General features: G+C 39.1%; 2 protein-coding genes across 2 annotated transcripts; both read left to right on the forward strand.

The window, feature by feature from the left end:
* The first annotated feature begins 10,159 nt into the window (after positions 1 to 10,159).
* On the forward strand, positions 10,160 to 13,073 carry LOC138907438 (uncharacterized). Its single transcript, XM_070198035.1, has 6 exons — positions 10,160 to 10,592; positions 10,861 to 10,982; positions 11,157 to 11,322; positions 12,023 to 12,385; positions 12,520 to 12,865; positions 12,917 to 13,073. Exons 1-6 carry the CDS (start codon positions 10,160 to 10,162, stop codon positions 13,071 to 13,073), a joined length of 1,587 nt encoding a protein of 528 aa, XP_070054136.1.
* Positions 12,798 to 14,580, forward strand: LOC108946079 (uncharacterized mitochondrial protein AtMg00810-like). The gene is made up of 2 exons (XM_070196757.1): positions 12,798 to 14,213; positions 14,304 to 14,580. Exons 1-2 carry the CDS (start codon positions 13,695 to 13,697, stop codon positions 14,544 to 14,546), a joined length of 762 nt encoding a protein of 253 aa, XP_070052858.1. The 5' UTR covers positions 12,798 to 13,694; the 3' UTR covers positions 14,547 to 14,580.
* The last annotated feature ends 1,969 nt before the right edge of the window (positions 14,581 to 16,549 follow it).

Here is a 16,549-nt window from a genome sequence, read left to right on the forward strand (position 1 = left end):
TAATAGAGAAGAGTTGTGAATCGTTGGCTCATAATTTCATGTATTAACTTCATTTGACAAAAGGAAGTTACTGATAATTAGGCCTAATTGTTAACCACTTAAATGTATATATAGTAAAAGGAGTGATGTTAAAACGTTATGCGATATTAAATTTTTTTTGAATGTTGAGGAAAACTTTAATGCCGAAATAGTAGAGAAAATTCCAATTATCGGTCTATCTTACTGTATAGGAGTAATAAATATAGCTAATTTAAAGCATTTAATTCCACGTTTTGTTACACAAATAAAAAGTAGACAAGTATTATTTAGAAAAAGGCCAAATACATCGACAACCACCTAAACTTGTCACCAAATTCCACTTAGACACCTCAACTAAGAGCCCATTTGATCATAAAATGTTTTTCTCTTTTTTTTCGAAATCGGTGTTTGGCCATAAAATTTTCAATTTTCACTCAAATATGAATTTTGAAATTTTTTAAAAATTTGAAAAACAGCTCTAACAAAATTTCAAAAATAACTCAAAATTATATTCATTTCCAAAAATAAATTTAATTTTCAAATACTATTTTCACTTGAAAAAAAAATTAATTTTTTTTTGAAATTTTACAATTCTTATGTCCAAACGCCCACTAAGATTTCTTCTTTTTAAACATTCCAACATCCATTAAAGTGTACCTATCAAACACAAATTCAACAATTCCAAAACCAATATTAATGCGTGAGCCTCGCTCTCTTTTAAAGTGACAGATCAAACCAATAAAATAGTTACATGTGAGCTAAAAAGAAGAAGATAAAATTAATATAAAATCTGACCAAAAAATTAAAAAAAAAAGAGAAAGGAGCAGTCCCTTCCTCACCTTCCTCCTTTTTATCTCCACCACAGTTCGTATGAACGGAGGTGGCAGTTTTCAGAGAAATTGACCAAGGTTTAACTTTTGAGCAAACGACCTCGGAATCGGGATTTGAAGGTTCCAACAGGTTCGTATGCTGATTTCGGACTTGGGTGAATGTTCGGATTGAGTATCGAATCGCCCGAGAGCATTTTGGCACCTATTATGGAAAGTTGGCATTTTTGATGAGTTTCATAAGTTTGGTTTGAAGTGAATTTTGATATTTCTGATGTCCGTTTGGGATTTCGAGCCCAGGAATAGTTTTGTATGGTGATTTTGGTCTTAGAAGCTTGTCCGGACGTTGATTTAGAAGTCCGTAGGTCGTTTCGGCGTTAAATGGCGAAGTTGGGAAGTTAGAAGATTTAGGAAAGTTTTACCGGGAGTGGACATTTTTATATCGGGATCGAATCTTGATTCCGGAAGTTGAAATAGGTCTGTAATATCATTTAGGACTTGTTCGCAAAATTTAAAGTCATTCTGGATTGATCTGATATGTTTCGGCACAAGATATAGAATTTGGAAATTTGGAAATTTATAAGTTTGATTCGAGGCGCGGTTCATGATTTTAATGTTATTGACGTAGTTTGAGGCTTCGACTAAGTTCGTATTGTATTTTGGGACGTGTTGGTATAATTGGTTAAGGTCCCAAGGGCCTCGGGTGGATTCCGGATGGTTAATGGATCGATTTTTGGAATTAGGGAAAGAGTTGGAATTTCTGGTTTCTGGTGCTTTGCTTCTGCGGAAGTTTGGTCGCAGTAGCGAGGTGAGGCTCGCAGAAGCAAGGCGAGGCTCGCAGAAGCGGTCCTGGGCGAGCTGGGCAGTGGCCGCAGGTGCGAGACTTTTTCCGCATCTGCGATGGCGCAGATGCGGCTTCCCGGAGCGCAAAAGCAGAGTGGAGCGCAAGAGCAAGGGGGATTTGCGCACCTTCGGACCTTGTCCGCAGGTGCGAAGGGGCAGCTTTCAGTGTTTTCCGCAGAAGTGGACTTGGTGCCGCAGAAGCGACGCCGCAGAAGCAGCCTTTGGCTGCGCAGATGCGAAGGTTGTTGGGCAGTGTTGTTTTAAGAACGGGATTTGGCTTATTTTTCTCTCATTTTCATTTGGTTAGGACGATTTTGGAGAGCTTCAAGGGGAGATTTTCATCAAGCAAAATAAGGTAAGTAAATTCCTACCTATTACAAGTTAAATACAAGGGATGTATATGGATTTTTACATGGAAATTAGTAAAAATTGTGAGATTTTGAAGAAAACCTAGAAATTGGTATTTTTGGAGTTTGACCACGAAATTTGACATGAAATTGGGAATAAGTTATATATTTTAGTTCATAATATAATATTATGGGTAATGTTTATATTTGAAAATATTTGGAATCCGTGCACGTGGGCCCGAGAGTTGTCTTTGTTGGCTTTTCGAGCGAAGTTGGGAATCATTATAAATTGTCAAATTGTAAGCTTTGGAGTATATTTTGATTAATTTGCACATTGTTTGACTAGTTTCGGAACGTTTGGCTTGGAGTTGAGGTGTTAGAGAGGCGTTGGAGCCGGTTATGGAACTTCAAAGCGAGGTAAGTCTCCTATCTAACCTTGTGAGGGGAAACTACCCCATAGGTGATGTAATTGTTATGTGCTATTAGTTGTGGGAGCTATGTATGAACGGGGTGACGAGAGTCCATACATAGCTAAAACATGTCTATGTCCGGGTAGACTTAGGATTTTATCATGCAATATGTGAATTACTTGAACTTATTCGGTTGGCTTAATTAATCGAAAATATAATTGAACTTGATTTAGAAATTAAATATATCTTAGGTCAAGCCTTATCACTTTGAGTTGTGGGAAAGATAATTGAGAAACGGTAAAGGTTATACTCACTTTGTATTCATATACTGTATTGTAAATACGTATCTTGTAATTCGAAAACTTTCTTCATTTCTTGTAGAGCGGGCTGAACGCCTCGGCAATATATAGATGCATTTATGGTTCGTGCCGCTCGACCCTCGGTAGTGTACACATTATTCTGGATCGGGCCGAACGACCTCAGCAGAATCATGCGTGATATCGCTAGTAGTCCGAATATTCACGAGATAAACCTTCCACTGATGCCCAGCATTTTATGATATTCCTTATTTATTTGATGTTGACAATTGGCATTTTCTGAATTATTAAGGTAGAATACAAGATCGAGGAATTTACAGATTCTCCCCACTATTTTTGTGCACTTCATATCTGTGATGAATTAGTATATTATTTTTTTGGACCTCTAGTAAGTGTCGATATCGACCCCTCGTCACTACTTCTCCGGGGTTAGGCTAGATACTTACAGGGTACGAGTTGATTTACGTACTTATGTTGCACTTCTGCACTAAGTGTGCAGGATCTGACAGGTTTATTTGGTGATCACCATGGCGCGTAGACACATCTGTTGAGGAGACTTTATGTGATCTGCAACTCAGGCTACGCACCGCAGTCCACTGAGTCCCCACTGTACCATTAATTTTATCTTGTCTTATTTACGTTCTGGACTGATATTGTATTATTGTTGTACTCCTTAAAAAATAGTTATGCACTTGCGGCACCAGGTTTTGAGGGTTTCTACTAGATTTTTAGTATGGTAGTTCACATAATTACTATCATGTTACCCTGTAAATTTTATTTTATACTGTTAAATTAAGGAAAATTATGATTTCAAAATACTAAAGTGAGTAATTAAGCTGGTTATTCACCATTGGCTTGCCTGATGGTGGTGTTAGGCGCCATCACGACCTTTAGTGGATTTTGGGTTGTGACAGCTTGGTATCAGAGCATTAGGTACACTTGGGTCTCACGAGGCACGATTAAGTCTAGTAGAGTCTCCCGGATCGGTACTGAAACGTCTGTACTTATCTTCAAGAGGCTGCAAGGCTGTTAGGAGCACTTCCCTTCTTGATTCCTCATAGTGCGATTTGATTCCTTTGAGGCTTATGCCTTTATTTCCTTCCTACTCATTCTTATACGATGTTGAGCGCTCGTGTCGATTGGGTATCGAGGAGTTGCAGTGATACTACAGACGTGGAGCAGGATGTTTTTCCATGCGCATTCGAGCAAGTTAATATCGTTTGGTTGCAGAAGGATGTCTTGTCATTTCATCTTAGTAGCTGGATTTCTGATGGTTTTGAGGCTACGCACATGTTGCTATGATGTTCATGAGTTGTTAGTATTGATGTAATGGTGGGGTGCTTGTTTATGTGTCGACGCAGTGAATCACTTGAAATGAGGTTTTTCTCAGTGCGTGATTCAGAGGTTCTGCATTTAATTCCAACAGAGGAAAGGCAATCATACTATGGATGTTCAGTCTTAGGTTGATGGAGTAACGCGACTTGATATTTTTGAGTGTGGTGGAATTCTCATTTGGGGATGTGGTGTCATCGTCCTTGTAGAATGCATTAAGGTTCGCCGGTGTTATGGTCTTCTTGGGTCTGCCTTCAGGGCAGGGTGTTGTGAAATGGTGCCTATGAAGCGGTTGTCAGAGATAGCGGTGTGTAGCAGTCCAGAATCGAATTGGTAATTCTAATGTTGGTGGCTCGAGAAAGATGGTCTTCTAGGAGGTTTAGAGTTGGTAGAAATTCATTAGTTCAAGTGCTACAAGTATGGATTCGAATTTGAGGCATCTATTGGGCAGCGAAGAACGAGGAAGGACATGGCGGGAGGTGTCTTGCTGTGGTTGGATTGCAGACCAACTATGAAAAGCGGAGGTCGAGAAATTGCTTAAAGGAGACGGTTCAACCGAAGTGGGAGTGGCAGAGTAGTATATGGATTATGTGGTAGGAATCCACTTGCTTGAAGAAAGTTTAGAGCGATTTGGGAATCTTGTTGGAAGAGTGACTAGGTCTACGAATTGTATTTGGGGATGGTGCCTACTGTACTGAGGAACATTGAAAATGACATAAAGGAGTTTGCTTGAAATGAACAGGAGTGTGAAAAACTTGATTATCGTCGGGATGCAACATGACTTCGAGTTGGAATGTATTATCGCACTTTTAGTTGATGTCAATGGGGAGTGAACGGACTTGTACAACTGGTGAATGAGCACGGGCTCAGGAAGGTTTACTGGTTTCGTAGTAATTGTACCCAATGCAACGTCATTGGAAGATGTCGGCATGGAATTTCTACAGGTGGGTTATCTCCTTAGTAGTTGCACGATATTGGTGAAGCTTCTACGAAAATATTTACTTGCTATCCGGTAAGAGGTCGAATATGTGATTGTGGCTAATGATTCAGAATGTCCATGAAATGTTTAACAGAAAGATTTCGAGAATTTTGGCGAGGTTAGTTGTTCGAGATCATGGTGATTGGGAAGGAAGAATCTTGGTGTATTCCAGGGTTATGTAATTATAGCTTCAAGCTAAGTGGGGAGCCCTACCGCCTACGATTGGATCGCGTGGTTGTCTGCTCGTGCGGTTTCTGGTTATCGGTGTACTGGTGGGTTATTATGACTAAGGAAAGAAAGCATCAATGGTAATTCGGGCAAAGGATTTGAGGCAGGTGTGTTATATTTGGACTTATCGATTCGTGTTCAGGTTTTGGGAAGACTCAGAGTTTATTCTTCTTGTGGGGGTTATATAGAAGGAAAAGAATTTCGTCGGGTGCTTCTTTGATAGGGTGTTCATGTACTAGCAATGCACTAGAGTTTGGCTTATATTCGGGGCCAAGTCAGAGTGGGTGACTCTCAATAGTAGTCCTAGTGGGTTCAAGAATTTGAGTGCAGTGCCTAAGGACTTGGAAGGTTCTATGCTATCATTAGGTATGCAGTACAGTATTGGAGGAAAGGAGGAAAAATCTTCGAATTCGCGGAAGGTCTTGCAAGAATGGGTGTACCAGTTGGAGATGCCATGGTGCGCTTGAGAAAGCTATGAGATGATTATTGGGTATGAATTCACTTGCGGGTTACGTTTGGTTCTTCTGAAATGAGCTAAGTGAAAGGTTTCTAGCCAATGAAGTGTTTAATTCCACTAGTAGTTCAAGGGTTATGGTGAATACGTGTATTATCGCGTAGCATCATGGTAGATGCAATGAGCGGCATGGGGACTGGAAGTTGAAGGTCAAGGTTGTGGTTCGGTGTTGATAAAATGTCACGAGCCCGGATGAGCAGTGGGTGAATTCAGATGTTCAAAATAAGTTGGCATTTTTTTAGTGTCACCTGAGAATGGTGTTCTGTGGAAGAGGTTTTGTGTATTGACTTGCGGATTTTTGATTCGCTTTACAGAATTAGGACGGTTGGTGGAATGGAGGTGCAGACTTTGCTACCTGAGCGGAAGGTCGTGGGAGCGTACCCCCACGGGGAGATTTGTGTAAGTGTGGCATGTTATTAACTTGATTGTCAAAGATTGAAACCAAGTATGGAAGTTATGGTAATATCGCAAATGCGAGAGTTTATGCTTGGAAGGCATTCTATTCCTTTGGGTTGTGGACTGTGTGAGTTTATTCCGGCTTTGACGGCTATCCTTATGTGTCAAGAATAGGTCATTGTGGATCCTTGAAAGGTTATTAGCCCAGTATGGTATGATCAGAATAGACTGGAGGTCCGTTGATGGGTCTAAATGTGGATGTGTGCGCTATATCAGGCCGGGTATGTTCATTCAGCATAGCATTTTTTATGGAGGAGTCTTCGGGCATTGGATGTTATTTTCGCCATCAGCTATTTCATGTAATACTCTATTGTGCCATATGGGTTATGAGACGACTTAATTATTCGCACATGTGTTGAGGTCCCGCGTAGCTGTGGTGTAATGTGAGTAGGATGGTTCTCTAGATGCAGATCATATCTCGCACCTTAGTTGTGCCTGAGTTTCGTAGCGTATGGCGCTACCCGTCTCCTCAAGATTTATATTATGCACTTGGCATACTTGTGGTTGATATTCAAACATTTCATAAGTATAAGCATTACAACTTGATGTGTGTTTTCTTTTTGATTGTTATGTGCGGATCGGGTGGCACGCCGCCACGGGTATATTGCTTGGATCGGGTGGCACGCCGCCACGAGTATGTTGTGTGGATCGGGTTGCACGCCGTAACATCGTCATATTGGATCGGGTTATAAGCCGCAACAGTATTATATTGGATCGGGTTGCACGCCGCAACAATGTTACATTGGATCGGGTTGCACGCCGCAATAGTGAGATGTTGAGCATAGTTCCTTACACTCATTTTGTGTGCTTTGTTTTCATCCCTGAGATAGGTTCATAGCACCTATTCGGCCGTTTTATTCGTTACGTGGACTGGGTAATTCCCTGTCAGAGTTCGTTCTTTCTTATGAGTTATATTCGAGTTTGTCGCTTGTTGGCGCATTGTTGGTGTTATATGAGATTTTGGCAGTGTTTGAGATTGCTAATCACCGGAACAACTTGTATTGGGCGAGACGAGATTATTGGACCTGAAATCAGTGCAATCAGATTTACATAAAGTCTATTAAAGAGCAAATATCGTTATTCAGTTCAGAATGTGGTAATGGTCCTTGTCAGGAGGAGAGACTCCATGATTTGTCGATTCGGCAGGTGGTTATTAGTCTCTATGCACCTCTTCTGTCGTGACAGTATTGCGAGAGCTGGAACAGGACTTACATGCGTCCTGAGGTGGGTTGTGGGCATCGAATTCGTGGAATTGCAGTTATTGTTGTTAGAGGATGTTAAAATGGTCATGTGAATTATGCGATGCACGGTGTGAATTCAGCAAAGGTGTGCGATCATGTTTTGGTGCAGTGTGTCGTGATTGATACAGTGTTCATCTGAAAAAAAAAATTAGGTCTCGTAGAAAAAATTCGGAAGTTGGAACTTGGCTCTAAAGCTTGTTAGCTAAGGCTGTAGGGAGGATCTTCAGTCTGGCTCGAGCTAATGTGCTCAACTGGGTTGTGATAGCACGGGTAGGTGCACGAGACGATAAACAATGATTTTAGACAACTCTGGACCAGTCCTTAGCACGTTCGAGGACGAACGTATGTTTAAGTGGGGGAGAATGTGACGACCCGACCGATCGTTTTGAGCTCTTGTGCGTCGCTCAACAATTTGAGGCATTGAGTAGCTTCACTTCAGGTATTATGACTTGTACGTGTGGTCGGAATTGAATTTTGGGAAGTTCGAAGTTGATTTGAAAAGGAAATTCTAAATTCGGAAGCTTTAAATTGGAAGAATTGACCAAGGTTTGACTTTTGAGAAAACGACCTTGGAATCGGGATTTGAAGGTTCCAACAGGATTTGTATGATGATTTCGGACTTGGGCGTATGTTCGGATTGAGTATCGGGTCACCTGGGAGCATTTTGGCCCCTATTATGGATAGTTGGCATTTTTGATGAGTTTCATAAGTTTGGGTTGAAGTGGATTTTGATGTTACCTATGTCCGTTTGGGATTCCGGGCCTAGGAATAGCTCCGTATGGTGATTTTGGTCTTAGGAGCGCGTCCAGACGTTGATTTGGAAGTCCGTAGGTCGTTTCGGCGTTAATTGGCAAAGTCCGTAGATATCCTTCTGCATACCATGAAGTATCTTTGACTAACTTTGTCCTAATAGTTCCATACCCTTTTTATTTGTAGAGTTCATCAATTTTGCCCATGATAGGAGCAGAATATCCCTCCCCCCCACCACAAAAAAAGCTAAAAGAATTGAAAGTAAACTGTTAAGGCATGCTTATCAATTGAAGAGAAGGATACCTGGATCAATAGTCTGTACGATATTCGTCGCGCACCTGGGAAAAAAAGATGTAAATCAAATGAAATGCTGACATGAATCTCAAGATGAAAGAATGAAACCACCGTGGAGATTACCTATTACTACTCCTACCACGACCCCATTGTCTACCTTCTTGAAATCCCCAATCAAAATCCACATGAATAGGGCGATCATCAAGAATTGTCCCACTGATCAAAATCAGTCTTCCAAACATGTCACAATACTGAGTAATGCTTGATCTTGCCCTGTTGTCATCACTCTATGCAATGCAGACATAAAAGTAGAAGCAAGCTTCATAAAGAATACAAAAGGGAGAGTAGTATATTAGTGTGATAACCAAGTAATTCAACTTCAGTAAGAAACATGTAAAAATTAGATGAACAAGTATCACTAGCGTTGAATATTGACAAGGCAACCATCCTAGGAGGATTTAAATATGACTTTAGATATAGAAAAGGACTGAAAAAGTTTAGATTACTGTTAAAAGAAATTTCCACCTCTCAATCATGATCTGATAACTTATAACATAGAGACCATGAAGCATGTATACCTCCTTAGACAGCACACTAAAAAGGAACTCAATGATTTTTTTTGGCAAGTCAGAAGAAATTAAGTGTGAGTTAGCTCGATCTATCTCTGCCATACTAGTTTCCCAATAGTTAGATACGAGTTACTATGTCGACTGGAAAATTCAGATGTAAAAACTGTTTGTTCCAAAAAGCATCAAGAATCTCCTTTTGCTCTCTCAAAACTCCTTATTTAAGCACCCATGTTCGGATAACTGAGTGTAATACTGATGTGGGCTAGTCTTGTTAGTTGGGTTATATCTTGTAACTGGGCCTAGCCCAATTTGTATTTATACTTTCATTTTATATAGTTAGTAGCTTAGTTAATTTGGGCCCCTACTGGGTCATATATAGTATGGGCATTGTCTCATTTGTACAGATAAGAGAAAATGATTTCTTCTTCCAAAATAATATCTCCCGATTCTCTCTAAGCTCAATATAAACCTTAACCATTGTTGCTCAATTCGAGCATTAATTTTGCATTTCTAACATGGTATCAGAGTGGAAAGCATTAGATCTGGTGCTTGGCTCCCTTCCGATGCTAAACTCGTAGTGTTTTACTCGCGTTTTCTCATTTTTGGCATTTGAGATCATTTTTTTTGTGTTGTTTCAATATCGTTCTTCCGTCTCTCGATTTGAGGTCTGAAGGTACCTGGATTGTACTGAAGATTCATTTTTTAGTCTTCATCAATTATGAGAATCTCTGCGTCGATTGGAGTTGTTCTGATAACTAGGGTTTTGGTTCGTCAATTTTCATCCGGCTGAGTTCATCTGGTATGTTAGGGTTTCTTATTGGAGATTATTTTGAAGATTAGGGTTCTTCTATTGCTGCTACTAGGCCGTCTCCTTCTGGTCGCGAAGGTGTTGGTAACATCGTCTCTCTCATCATCTGATTTTTTTATTGCCTCTGCTTATTGCTCGAGATTTGTGAGTTGTAAAGCCAATTGGTTGTCTATTATCATTAAACTGTTGCCGTTCTATTTGGTATTGTATGGGATTTTCATATGCTATGACGATTGGTAACATTACTTCTCCTTCCGATGTTACTCTTGTTGATGACAAAGGAAACTCTTCTTCCTCTCGTCCTACTGCTTTCCATCCTGATGACTATACTCACCCGTGCCATCCTCTTTATGTACATCCGTCCGATGTATTAGGAGCCTCTCTAGTCTACACTCCTTTCGATGGCACTAGCTATGGAAGTTGGCGTCAAAATATTCTGATCGCCCTATCTATGCGCAATAAATTGAACTTTATAAATGGCACTACTGAAAAACCACCTGTTGGTTCCCCTGTAGTCAGGCAATGGCAATGTTGTAATGATTTATTTGTATCTTGGCTGACCAATTCTCTCACCAAGGAGATTTCCCGCAGTGTTGAGTATTCAGAACTGGCCAAAGACATTTGGCGTGAGTTAGAGGAGAGATATGGTATGGCTGATGGTGCTAGAATTTTTGAACTTAAAGAAGGAGTTATCTCACATGTCTCAGGGTCCTTTGGACATAGCCTCTTACTTCAACAAAATAAAACAACTTTGAGATGAAATAGCTTCCATTTCTGTTAATCACCTCTCTGTATGCACATGTGGGGGAAATAAAAAGGCTTAGGAAGAGCAGAAGGTATATCAATTCTTAATAGGGCTCAATGAGACTTACCTTCTAGTCAGAAGCAATATCTTGATGATAAAACCCCTTCCATCTATGAGTACAGTTTATGGAATTCTACTAAGTGATGAGAAACAAAGGAAAGTATCTTCCATTTCTCAGTTTCCTTCAAACTCAGCTTGTTTTATTGCTGGAGTGTCCAAGCAGCCTTTCCCTTCCAAGGTCACTGTCAGTCCTTAGTGGTCCTCTATCATTTGTATGTACCGTAAGAAACTAGGGCATTCTATTAAAAAGTGCTACAAGCTACATGGTTTTCCTCAAAATTTCAAATTCACTAAAGGTAATGCACCTAGGAGAACTACAACACATGTTGAAGTTTAATCTCCTGTTAACTCTGATGAGATTGGAAATGCTGGTGGTCCTGCCATGCATACTGAGTCTGAGCAGCTTTACACTTTGCATGGGTTGACGAAGGATCAGTACTCTCAGTTGATCACTTTGCTTCAACAGTCTCACCTCTCTGCTTCTCCTACTACTCCAAACCTTTTGGCTTCTGCTAATTTTGCTGGTAAGTAGAGTTACCAATATTGGTTCATTAAGTTTGTCTCCTGATCTTACCCTTCATAATGTTCTTTATGTCCCCAGCTTTCAACACAATCTTATTTCTATTTATAAGTTAGTTGAAAAGCCTGGTGATATAGTTCAATTTACCAACGCTGGCTGTACTCTATAGGGCCCTTCACTGAAGAAGCCAGTGGTGCTAGGTAGACCAGACAATGGACTTTACAAGCTGTTTCAACTTCCTGCAAATTCTGGTCCTTTGTGTTGTCATTCTACTTTACCCACTATTTTTTCTTGTTCTATTCCCTATAATCGTTCCTCTACTGAATGTCCTAGTGCACCTAGTAGTCATGCAAGCTTGTCTATTGATCACACAAATGTAACCACTGATGCACATGTAAATACAGTGAATAAAGAGGATGTTGTTTGGCATTACAGGCTTGGGAATTTGTCTTTTTCCAAAATGAAATCTGTTTCTACATGTAGTCCATATTTATCTTCTAAACAATCTTTCTATTGTCCAATTTTCCCTTTAGCCAAACAAACTAGATTACCATTTCGTGATAGTTCAATACAATCAACTGCCCCTTTTCAATTAATACATATCGATACTTGGGGACCCTACCATGCACCAACATACACTGGATCCAAATAATTCTTGACCATAGTTGATGATTATACTAGAGCTACTTGGACGCATCTCCTAGGGTCCAAAAGAAATATTTTTGATATGTTGAAAGCCTTTATTGCCACGGTAGAGACTCATTTTCACATTAAGGTGCAAACTGTAAGAAGCGATAATGCATTAGAATTGGGGTCTAGTCTTTTTGGTTCTCAATATTTCTCTGCTAAGGGAATTGTGAATCAAACCTCTTGCCCTCATACTCCTCAACAAAATGGGGTGGTGAAGAGGAAGCATATACATTTGCTTGATACTGCTAGGTCTTTACTTTTTCAGTCCCATCTTCTCATTAGATTATGGGGTAATTGTGTCTTGATAGCCACCTATTTGATCAACATGTTTCCTTCTCCCCTTTTGTCTCACAAAAGCCCTTTTGAACTTCTTTATGGTAAGCCTCCTTCCTACTCACATCTTAGAGCCTTTGGCTGTCTCTGTTATTCTACTGTGCCTAAGCTTCATAGAGATAAATTCTAACCCAGGGCTGTACCATGTGTGTTTGTGGGTACCCTTTTGCCAATATAGGCTACAAGTTGTACAATTTGGAGTCTCATTCCTGTTTTGTTTCCAGGGATATAGTATTTCATGAACACATTTTCCCTTTTCTCAAGACCTCTTCTGTCTCTTCTAGTATGTGTCCTTTCCCTTTCTCTGCTTGTTTTGATGACTTGTTTCCTGCCTCTCACCCTGTTCATGCTCCCTCCTTGGGTGTAAGCCCTATTCCTTCTTATTTTCCTTCTATCTCTCTTGCTTCCACTTTTTTTGTTCCTTCTGTTTCCACTCCTTCTTCCTCCTCTTCTGCACCTCAATCTTCCTCATCTCATTCTCCTGTTTCATCATCTCCTTCTCCTGCTTCTCCTCATTTGAGAAGGTCCACTAGGGAACAGAAATAACCTACCTATCTTCAAAGTTATGTCTGTAGCTCCTCCTTAGTTGAATCCACCTCTGATCCTCCACCTCCTATTTCTAGTCAGTTGAATGTTCTTGAGCCTTCATCTTATTCTCAGGAAGCAGTTGTTCCAGAATGGCAGGCTGCCACGAGAGCTGAATTTGAGGCTTTGGAGGCTAACAACACATAGGAGGTTGTCCCTCTACCTCTTGGGAAGAAGCCTATAGGCTGCAAATGGGTCTACAAGGTTAAATATAAAGCTGATGGTAGCATTGAAAGGTATAAGGCTAGGCTAGTGGTTCGGGATGATACTCAAGTTGAAGGTATTGATTTTCATGAAACTTTTTCCCCAGTTGTAAAAATGTCTACTGTCAAAACTCTTGTTGCTGTGGAAGTAAAGACGGGATGGCCCCTATTTCAATTGGATGTTAATAATGCTTTCTTGTATGGTGACGTGGTTGAGGAAGTATATATGAGGCTTCCTCCTGGTTTGTCTGTTTCTTCCCCACCTTCTTCTGCCCCTTTAGTGTGCAAATTGCAGAAGTCTCTTTATGGTTTGAGGCAAGCATCCAGGCAATAGTATGCCAAACTATTGCAAGCATTACAGTCAAGAGGGTACCACCATTCTTTCAATGACTATTCTCTGTTTACTAGGGGTTCAGGTGATTCTTTGGTTATTATAGTTGTGTATGTGGATGACATTGTCTTAACTGGGACTGATTTGTATGAGATTACTGCTTTAAAGTACTTTCTACATGACCGATTTAAAATCAAGGATTTGGGGCTGCTTAATTATTTTCTTGGGATTGAGATGTTGTACACTCCATTCAGGGTTTTCCTTCATCAGAAGAAATTTATCAATGATTTGCTAAAGGAGTTTCATTGTGATGTTTGTACCCCTACTGTCTGCCCTCTTGAATTGAATGAGAAATTAAAGGACTCTGTTGGTGAGCCTTTGCCCAATCCTGAAGTCTACAGAAATCTCATACGGAAGTTGAATTTTCTCACTCTCACCAGGCCAGACCTCTCATTTGCTGTGCAACACCTTAGCCAATTTATGCAGAAACCTTGTGTTCCTCATACGAAATCTGCCCTCCACCTCCTGAGGTATCTGAATGGTACTTCTGATCCTGAGATTTTTCTTAATAACTCCTCATATTTTTCTGTCCAGGTTTATTGTGATAGTGATTGGGGATCTTGTCCTGATAGCAGAAGATCAGTGACTAGTTTCTGCATCCTGTTAGGTGGCAGTTTGGTTTGCTGGAAATCTAAGAAGCAGGCGGTTATCTCTCTTTCTTCAGCTGAAGCTGAATATAGGTCTTTGAGCAAGGTTGTGGCAGAGGTTACATGGTTAGCTAGACTTTTGGTTGACTTTGGCATTACTGATCTCTCTTCTATTCCTATTTATTGTGATAACCAGACTACAATTCACATTATTAAGAACCATGTGTTCCATGAAAGGACCAAGCATATTGAGCTGGATTGTCACTTTGTTCGCACCAAGCTGGCTGATGGTTTGGTTACCCTGCTCTATACTTCCAGTTCCACTCAAATGGCTGATGTATTCACCAAAAGTCTGCCTGGTGCTACCCATCATTCACATTTGTCCAAGTTGGGGTGTCTTATCACACTCCAACTTGAAGAGGGGTGTTCGGATAACTGAGTGTAATGCTGATATGGGCTAGTCTTGTTAGCTGGGTTGTATCTTGTAATTGGGCCTGGCCCAATTTGTATTTATGCTTTCATTTTTAGATAGTTAGTAGCTTAGTTAATTTGGGTCACTACCGGGTCATATATAGTATGGGCATTGTCTCATTTGTACAGATAAGAGAAAACCATTTCTTCTTCCAAAATAATATCTCCCGATTCTCTCTAAGCTCAGTATAAACCTTAACCATTGTTGCTCAATTCGAGCTTTAATTTTGCATTTCTAACAACCCATTCCTGATGATAGCAATCAACACTTTGCAATCAACATCCTTTATTACAAAAAAATACGATATGATGGTTTAATTTGGTTTATTATTCAGTAAATAGATACAATTGATTAGTTTCTTTTTGCTATTAAAAAATAATCCAAATTAAATCACGAACCCCCCTAATTTAAGTTTGGCACTGAGAGAGTATAATTATTTAAGTAATAGTATGTGTTAAATTACTTTTTTAATACATGTTAATTATCATTTAGAGTATTTGCTTGGCCCATTAAAAATTAGTAAGAGGTTACTTTGATTTTTGTATTATTATCTCATTAACACTGTGTTCGATGTAATCCTTTCACAAATGCGCAAGTAAAGTATTGTTCTGGTTGTAGGTAACCGCATGTGTAGATGAGTTACAGAATAGGAGAGTTCCATCCAATTAATTAATTTTCTTTTGTAATTGGAATTAGGGGCGGCTCAACGGATCTTGTGGCCTAACGCGAAACCATATTGAGAGGCCCTTAAATATATTCTATAAAAATTTTACACTAACAATAAAATTTGCTTTTTAAATAACAAATTAATTATTTAAGACAAAAAATAATGAATTTATTTTTTTAAATAAAACTAGGAAGAAGAGCACAAAGAATAAAGTGGTGGATTATCGGATGTTGAGGTCTAGAATTCAAAGTGAAAATTTTGATTTGGCTATCATCACAATCAAGAAAAAGAAATAAACGTACATAACATAATAGCTTAAGTTTTGAGCATTGACGGTGTCAAAAATATTTACTCCTTCCGATCGATTTAAACGATAATTGTAGTTCATTCTATTAATTAGTAGCACGTATTGGTGAATATCTAAAATAAATTATAAATAACCTAATATAATATGTTGAACTACACTAAAAGAAAAGTGGTGCATGAATACTTTTGTGTTCATGCAGTTTCAGAGAAGATTGTAAAAGAAATTTATTATATTGTCGATATATATAACTTAATTCCTATATAAAAAGGATAAAATTAAAATTGAAGAGTGAAGCAAATATACTAATTAATGAGTGAGAAAATTATCATAATTTATGAATTTATTGGTATAAAATAACTTCAATCAAATAATAAAAAAATATATTGTAACACTTTTCTTTATAATAATTATTTATATAAATTAAGTAGTATAGAGTAGTAATAGTAACAATAAGAGTTTAAGGTAAATTTGGGGCCTTCAAATTTTCGGGGCTTAAGGCAATGGCCTCACTAGCCAAGCCTTTAGAGCCGCCCCTGATTGGAATTAATAAGGATTGAACATGTTTTTGACTTTAAAAAAATTCCAAAAACAATGTGACGGAAATAAACATGATAGCTATTTTTACCCTCTATAATTGAAAAGGTTAAAGTTGTTCAATCCCAGAATAAGCAAATGCATGTGCTTTCTAGTGTATTAAGCTATGCTATTAGTACTTAAAAGGTTGCAGAAAAATGCAGATGCATCAACTAACCAATAGGAAGTAATATTTCCAAAAAAGTATATAGCTACGTCCAAAGCAACTTATCTGAGAGTATGGGTGAGATTTTATTTTTGCGCTGGTTTCAAGCACCATATCATATTATTTGATGTTTCTCCGGACGTTTATGGTGCTGTCATTTTCTGTAGGATGTTGCTCTGGCGATTGTTTCGATGAGGCCAATTCCTCTTGGTCCAATAATGGAGAAGCTATCGTTGACCCCAGAAAAATATGGAACA

The sequence above is a fragment of the Nicotiana tomentosiformis genome, chromosome 3 (assembly GCF_000390325.3).
Source record: "Nicotiana tomentosiformis chromosome 3, ASM39032v3, whole genome shotgun sequence".
NCBI lineage: Eukaryota > Viridiplantae > Streptophyta > Magnoliopsida > Solanales > Solanaceae > Nicotiana > Nicotiana tomentosiformis.

Excerpts from the sequence above, each read along its gene's own strand:
- LOC138907438 (XM_070198035.1), top strand. The coding sequence starts at position 10,160 with ATGACGATTGGTAACATTACTTCTCCTTCCGATGTTACTCTTGTTGAT. Across the intron at positions 10,593-10,860 it reads GAGATATGGTATGGCTGATG|TTTATGGAATTCTACTAAGT; the intron begins GTGCTAGAATTT and ends CTATGAGTACAG. Across the intron at positions 11,323-12,022 it reads GGCTTCTGCTAATTTTGCTG|GGTCCAAAAGAAATATTTTT; the intron begins GTAAGTAGAGTT and ends CGCATCTCCTAG.
- LOC108946079 (XM_070196757.1), top strand. The coding sequence starts at position 13,695 with ATGTTGTACACTCCATTCAGGGTTTTCCTTCATCAGAAGAAATTTATC. Across the intron at positions 14,214-14,303 it reads AATATAGGTCTTTGAGCAAG|ACTACAATTCACATTATTAA; the intron begins GTTGTGGCAGAG and ends TGTGATAACCAG.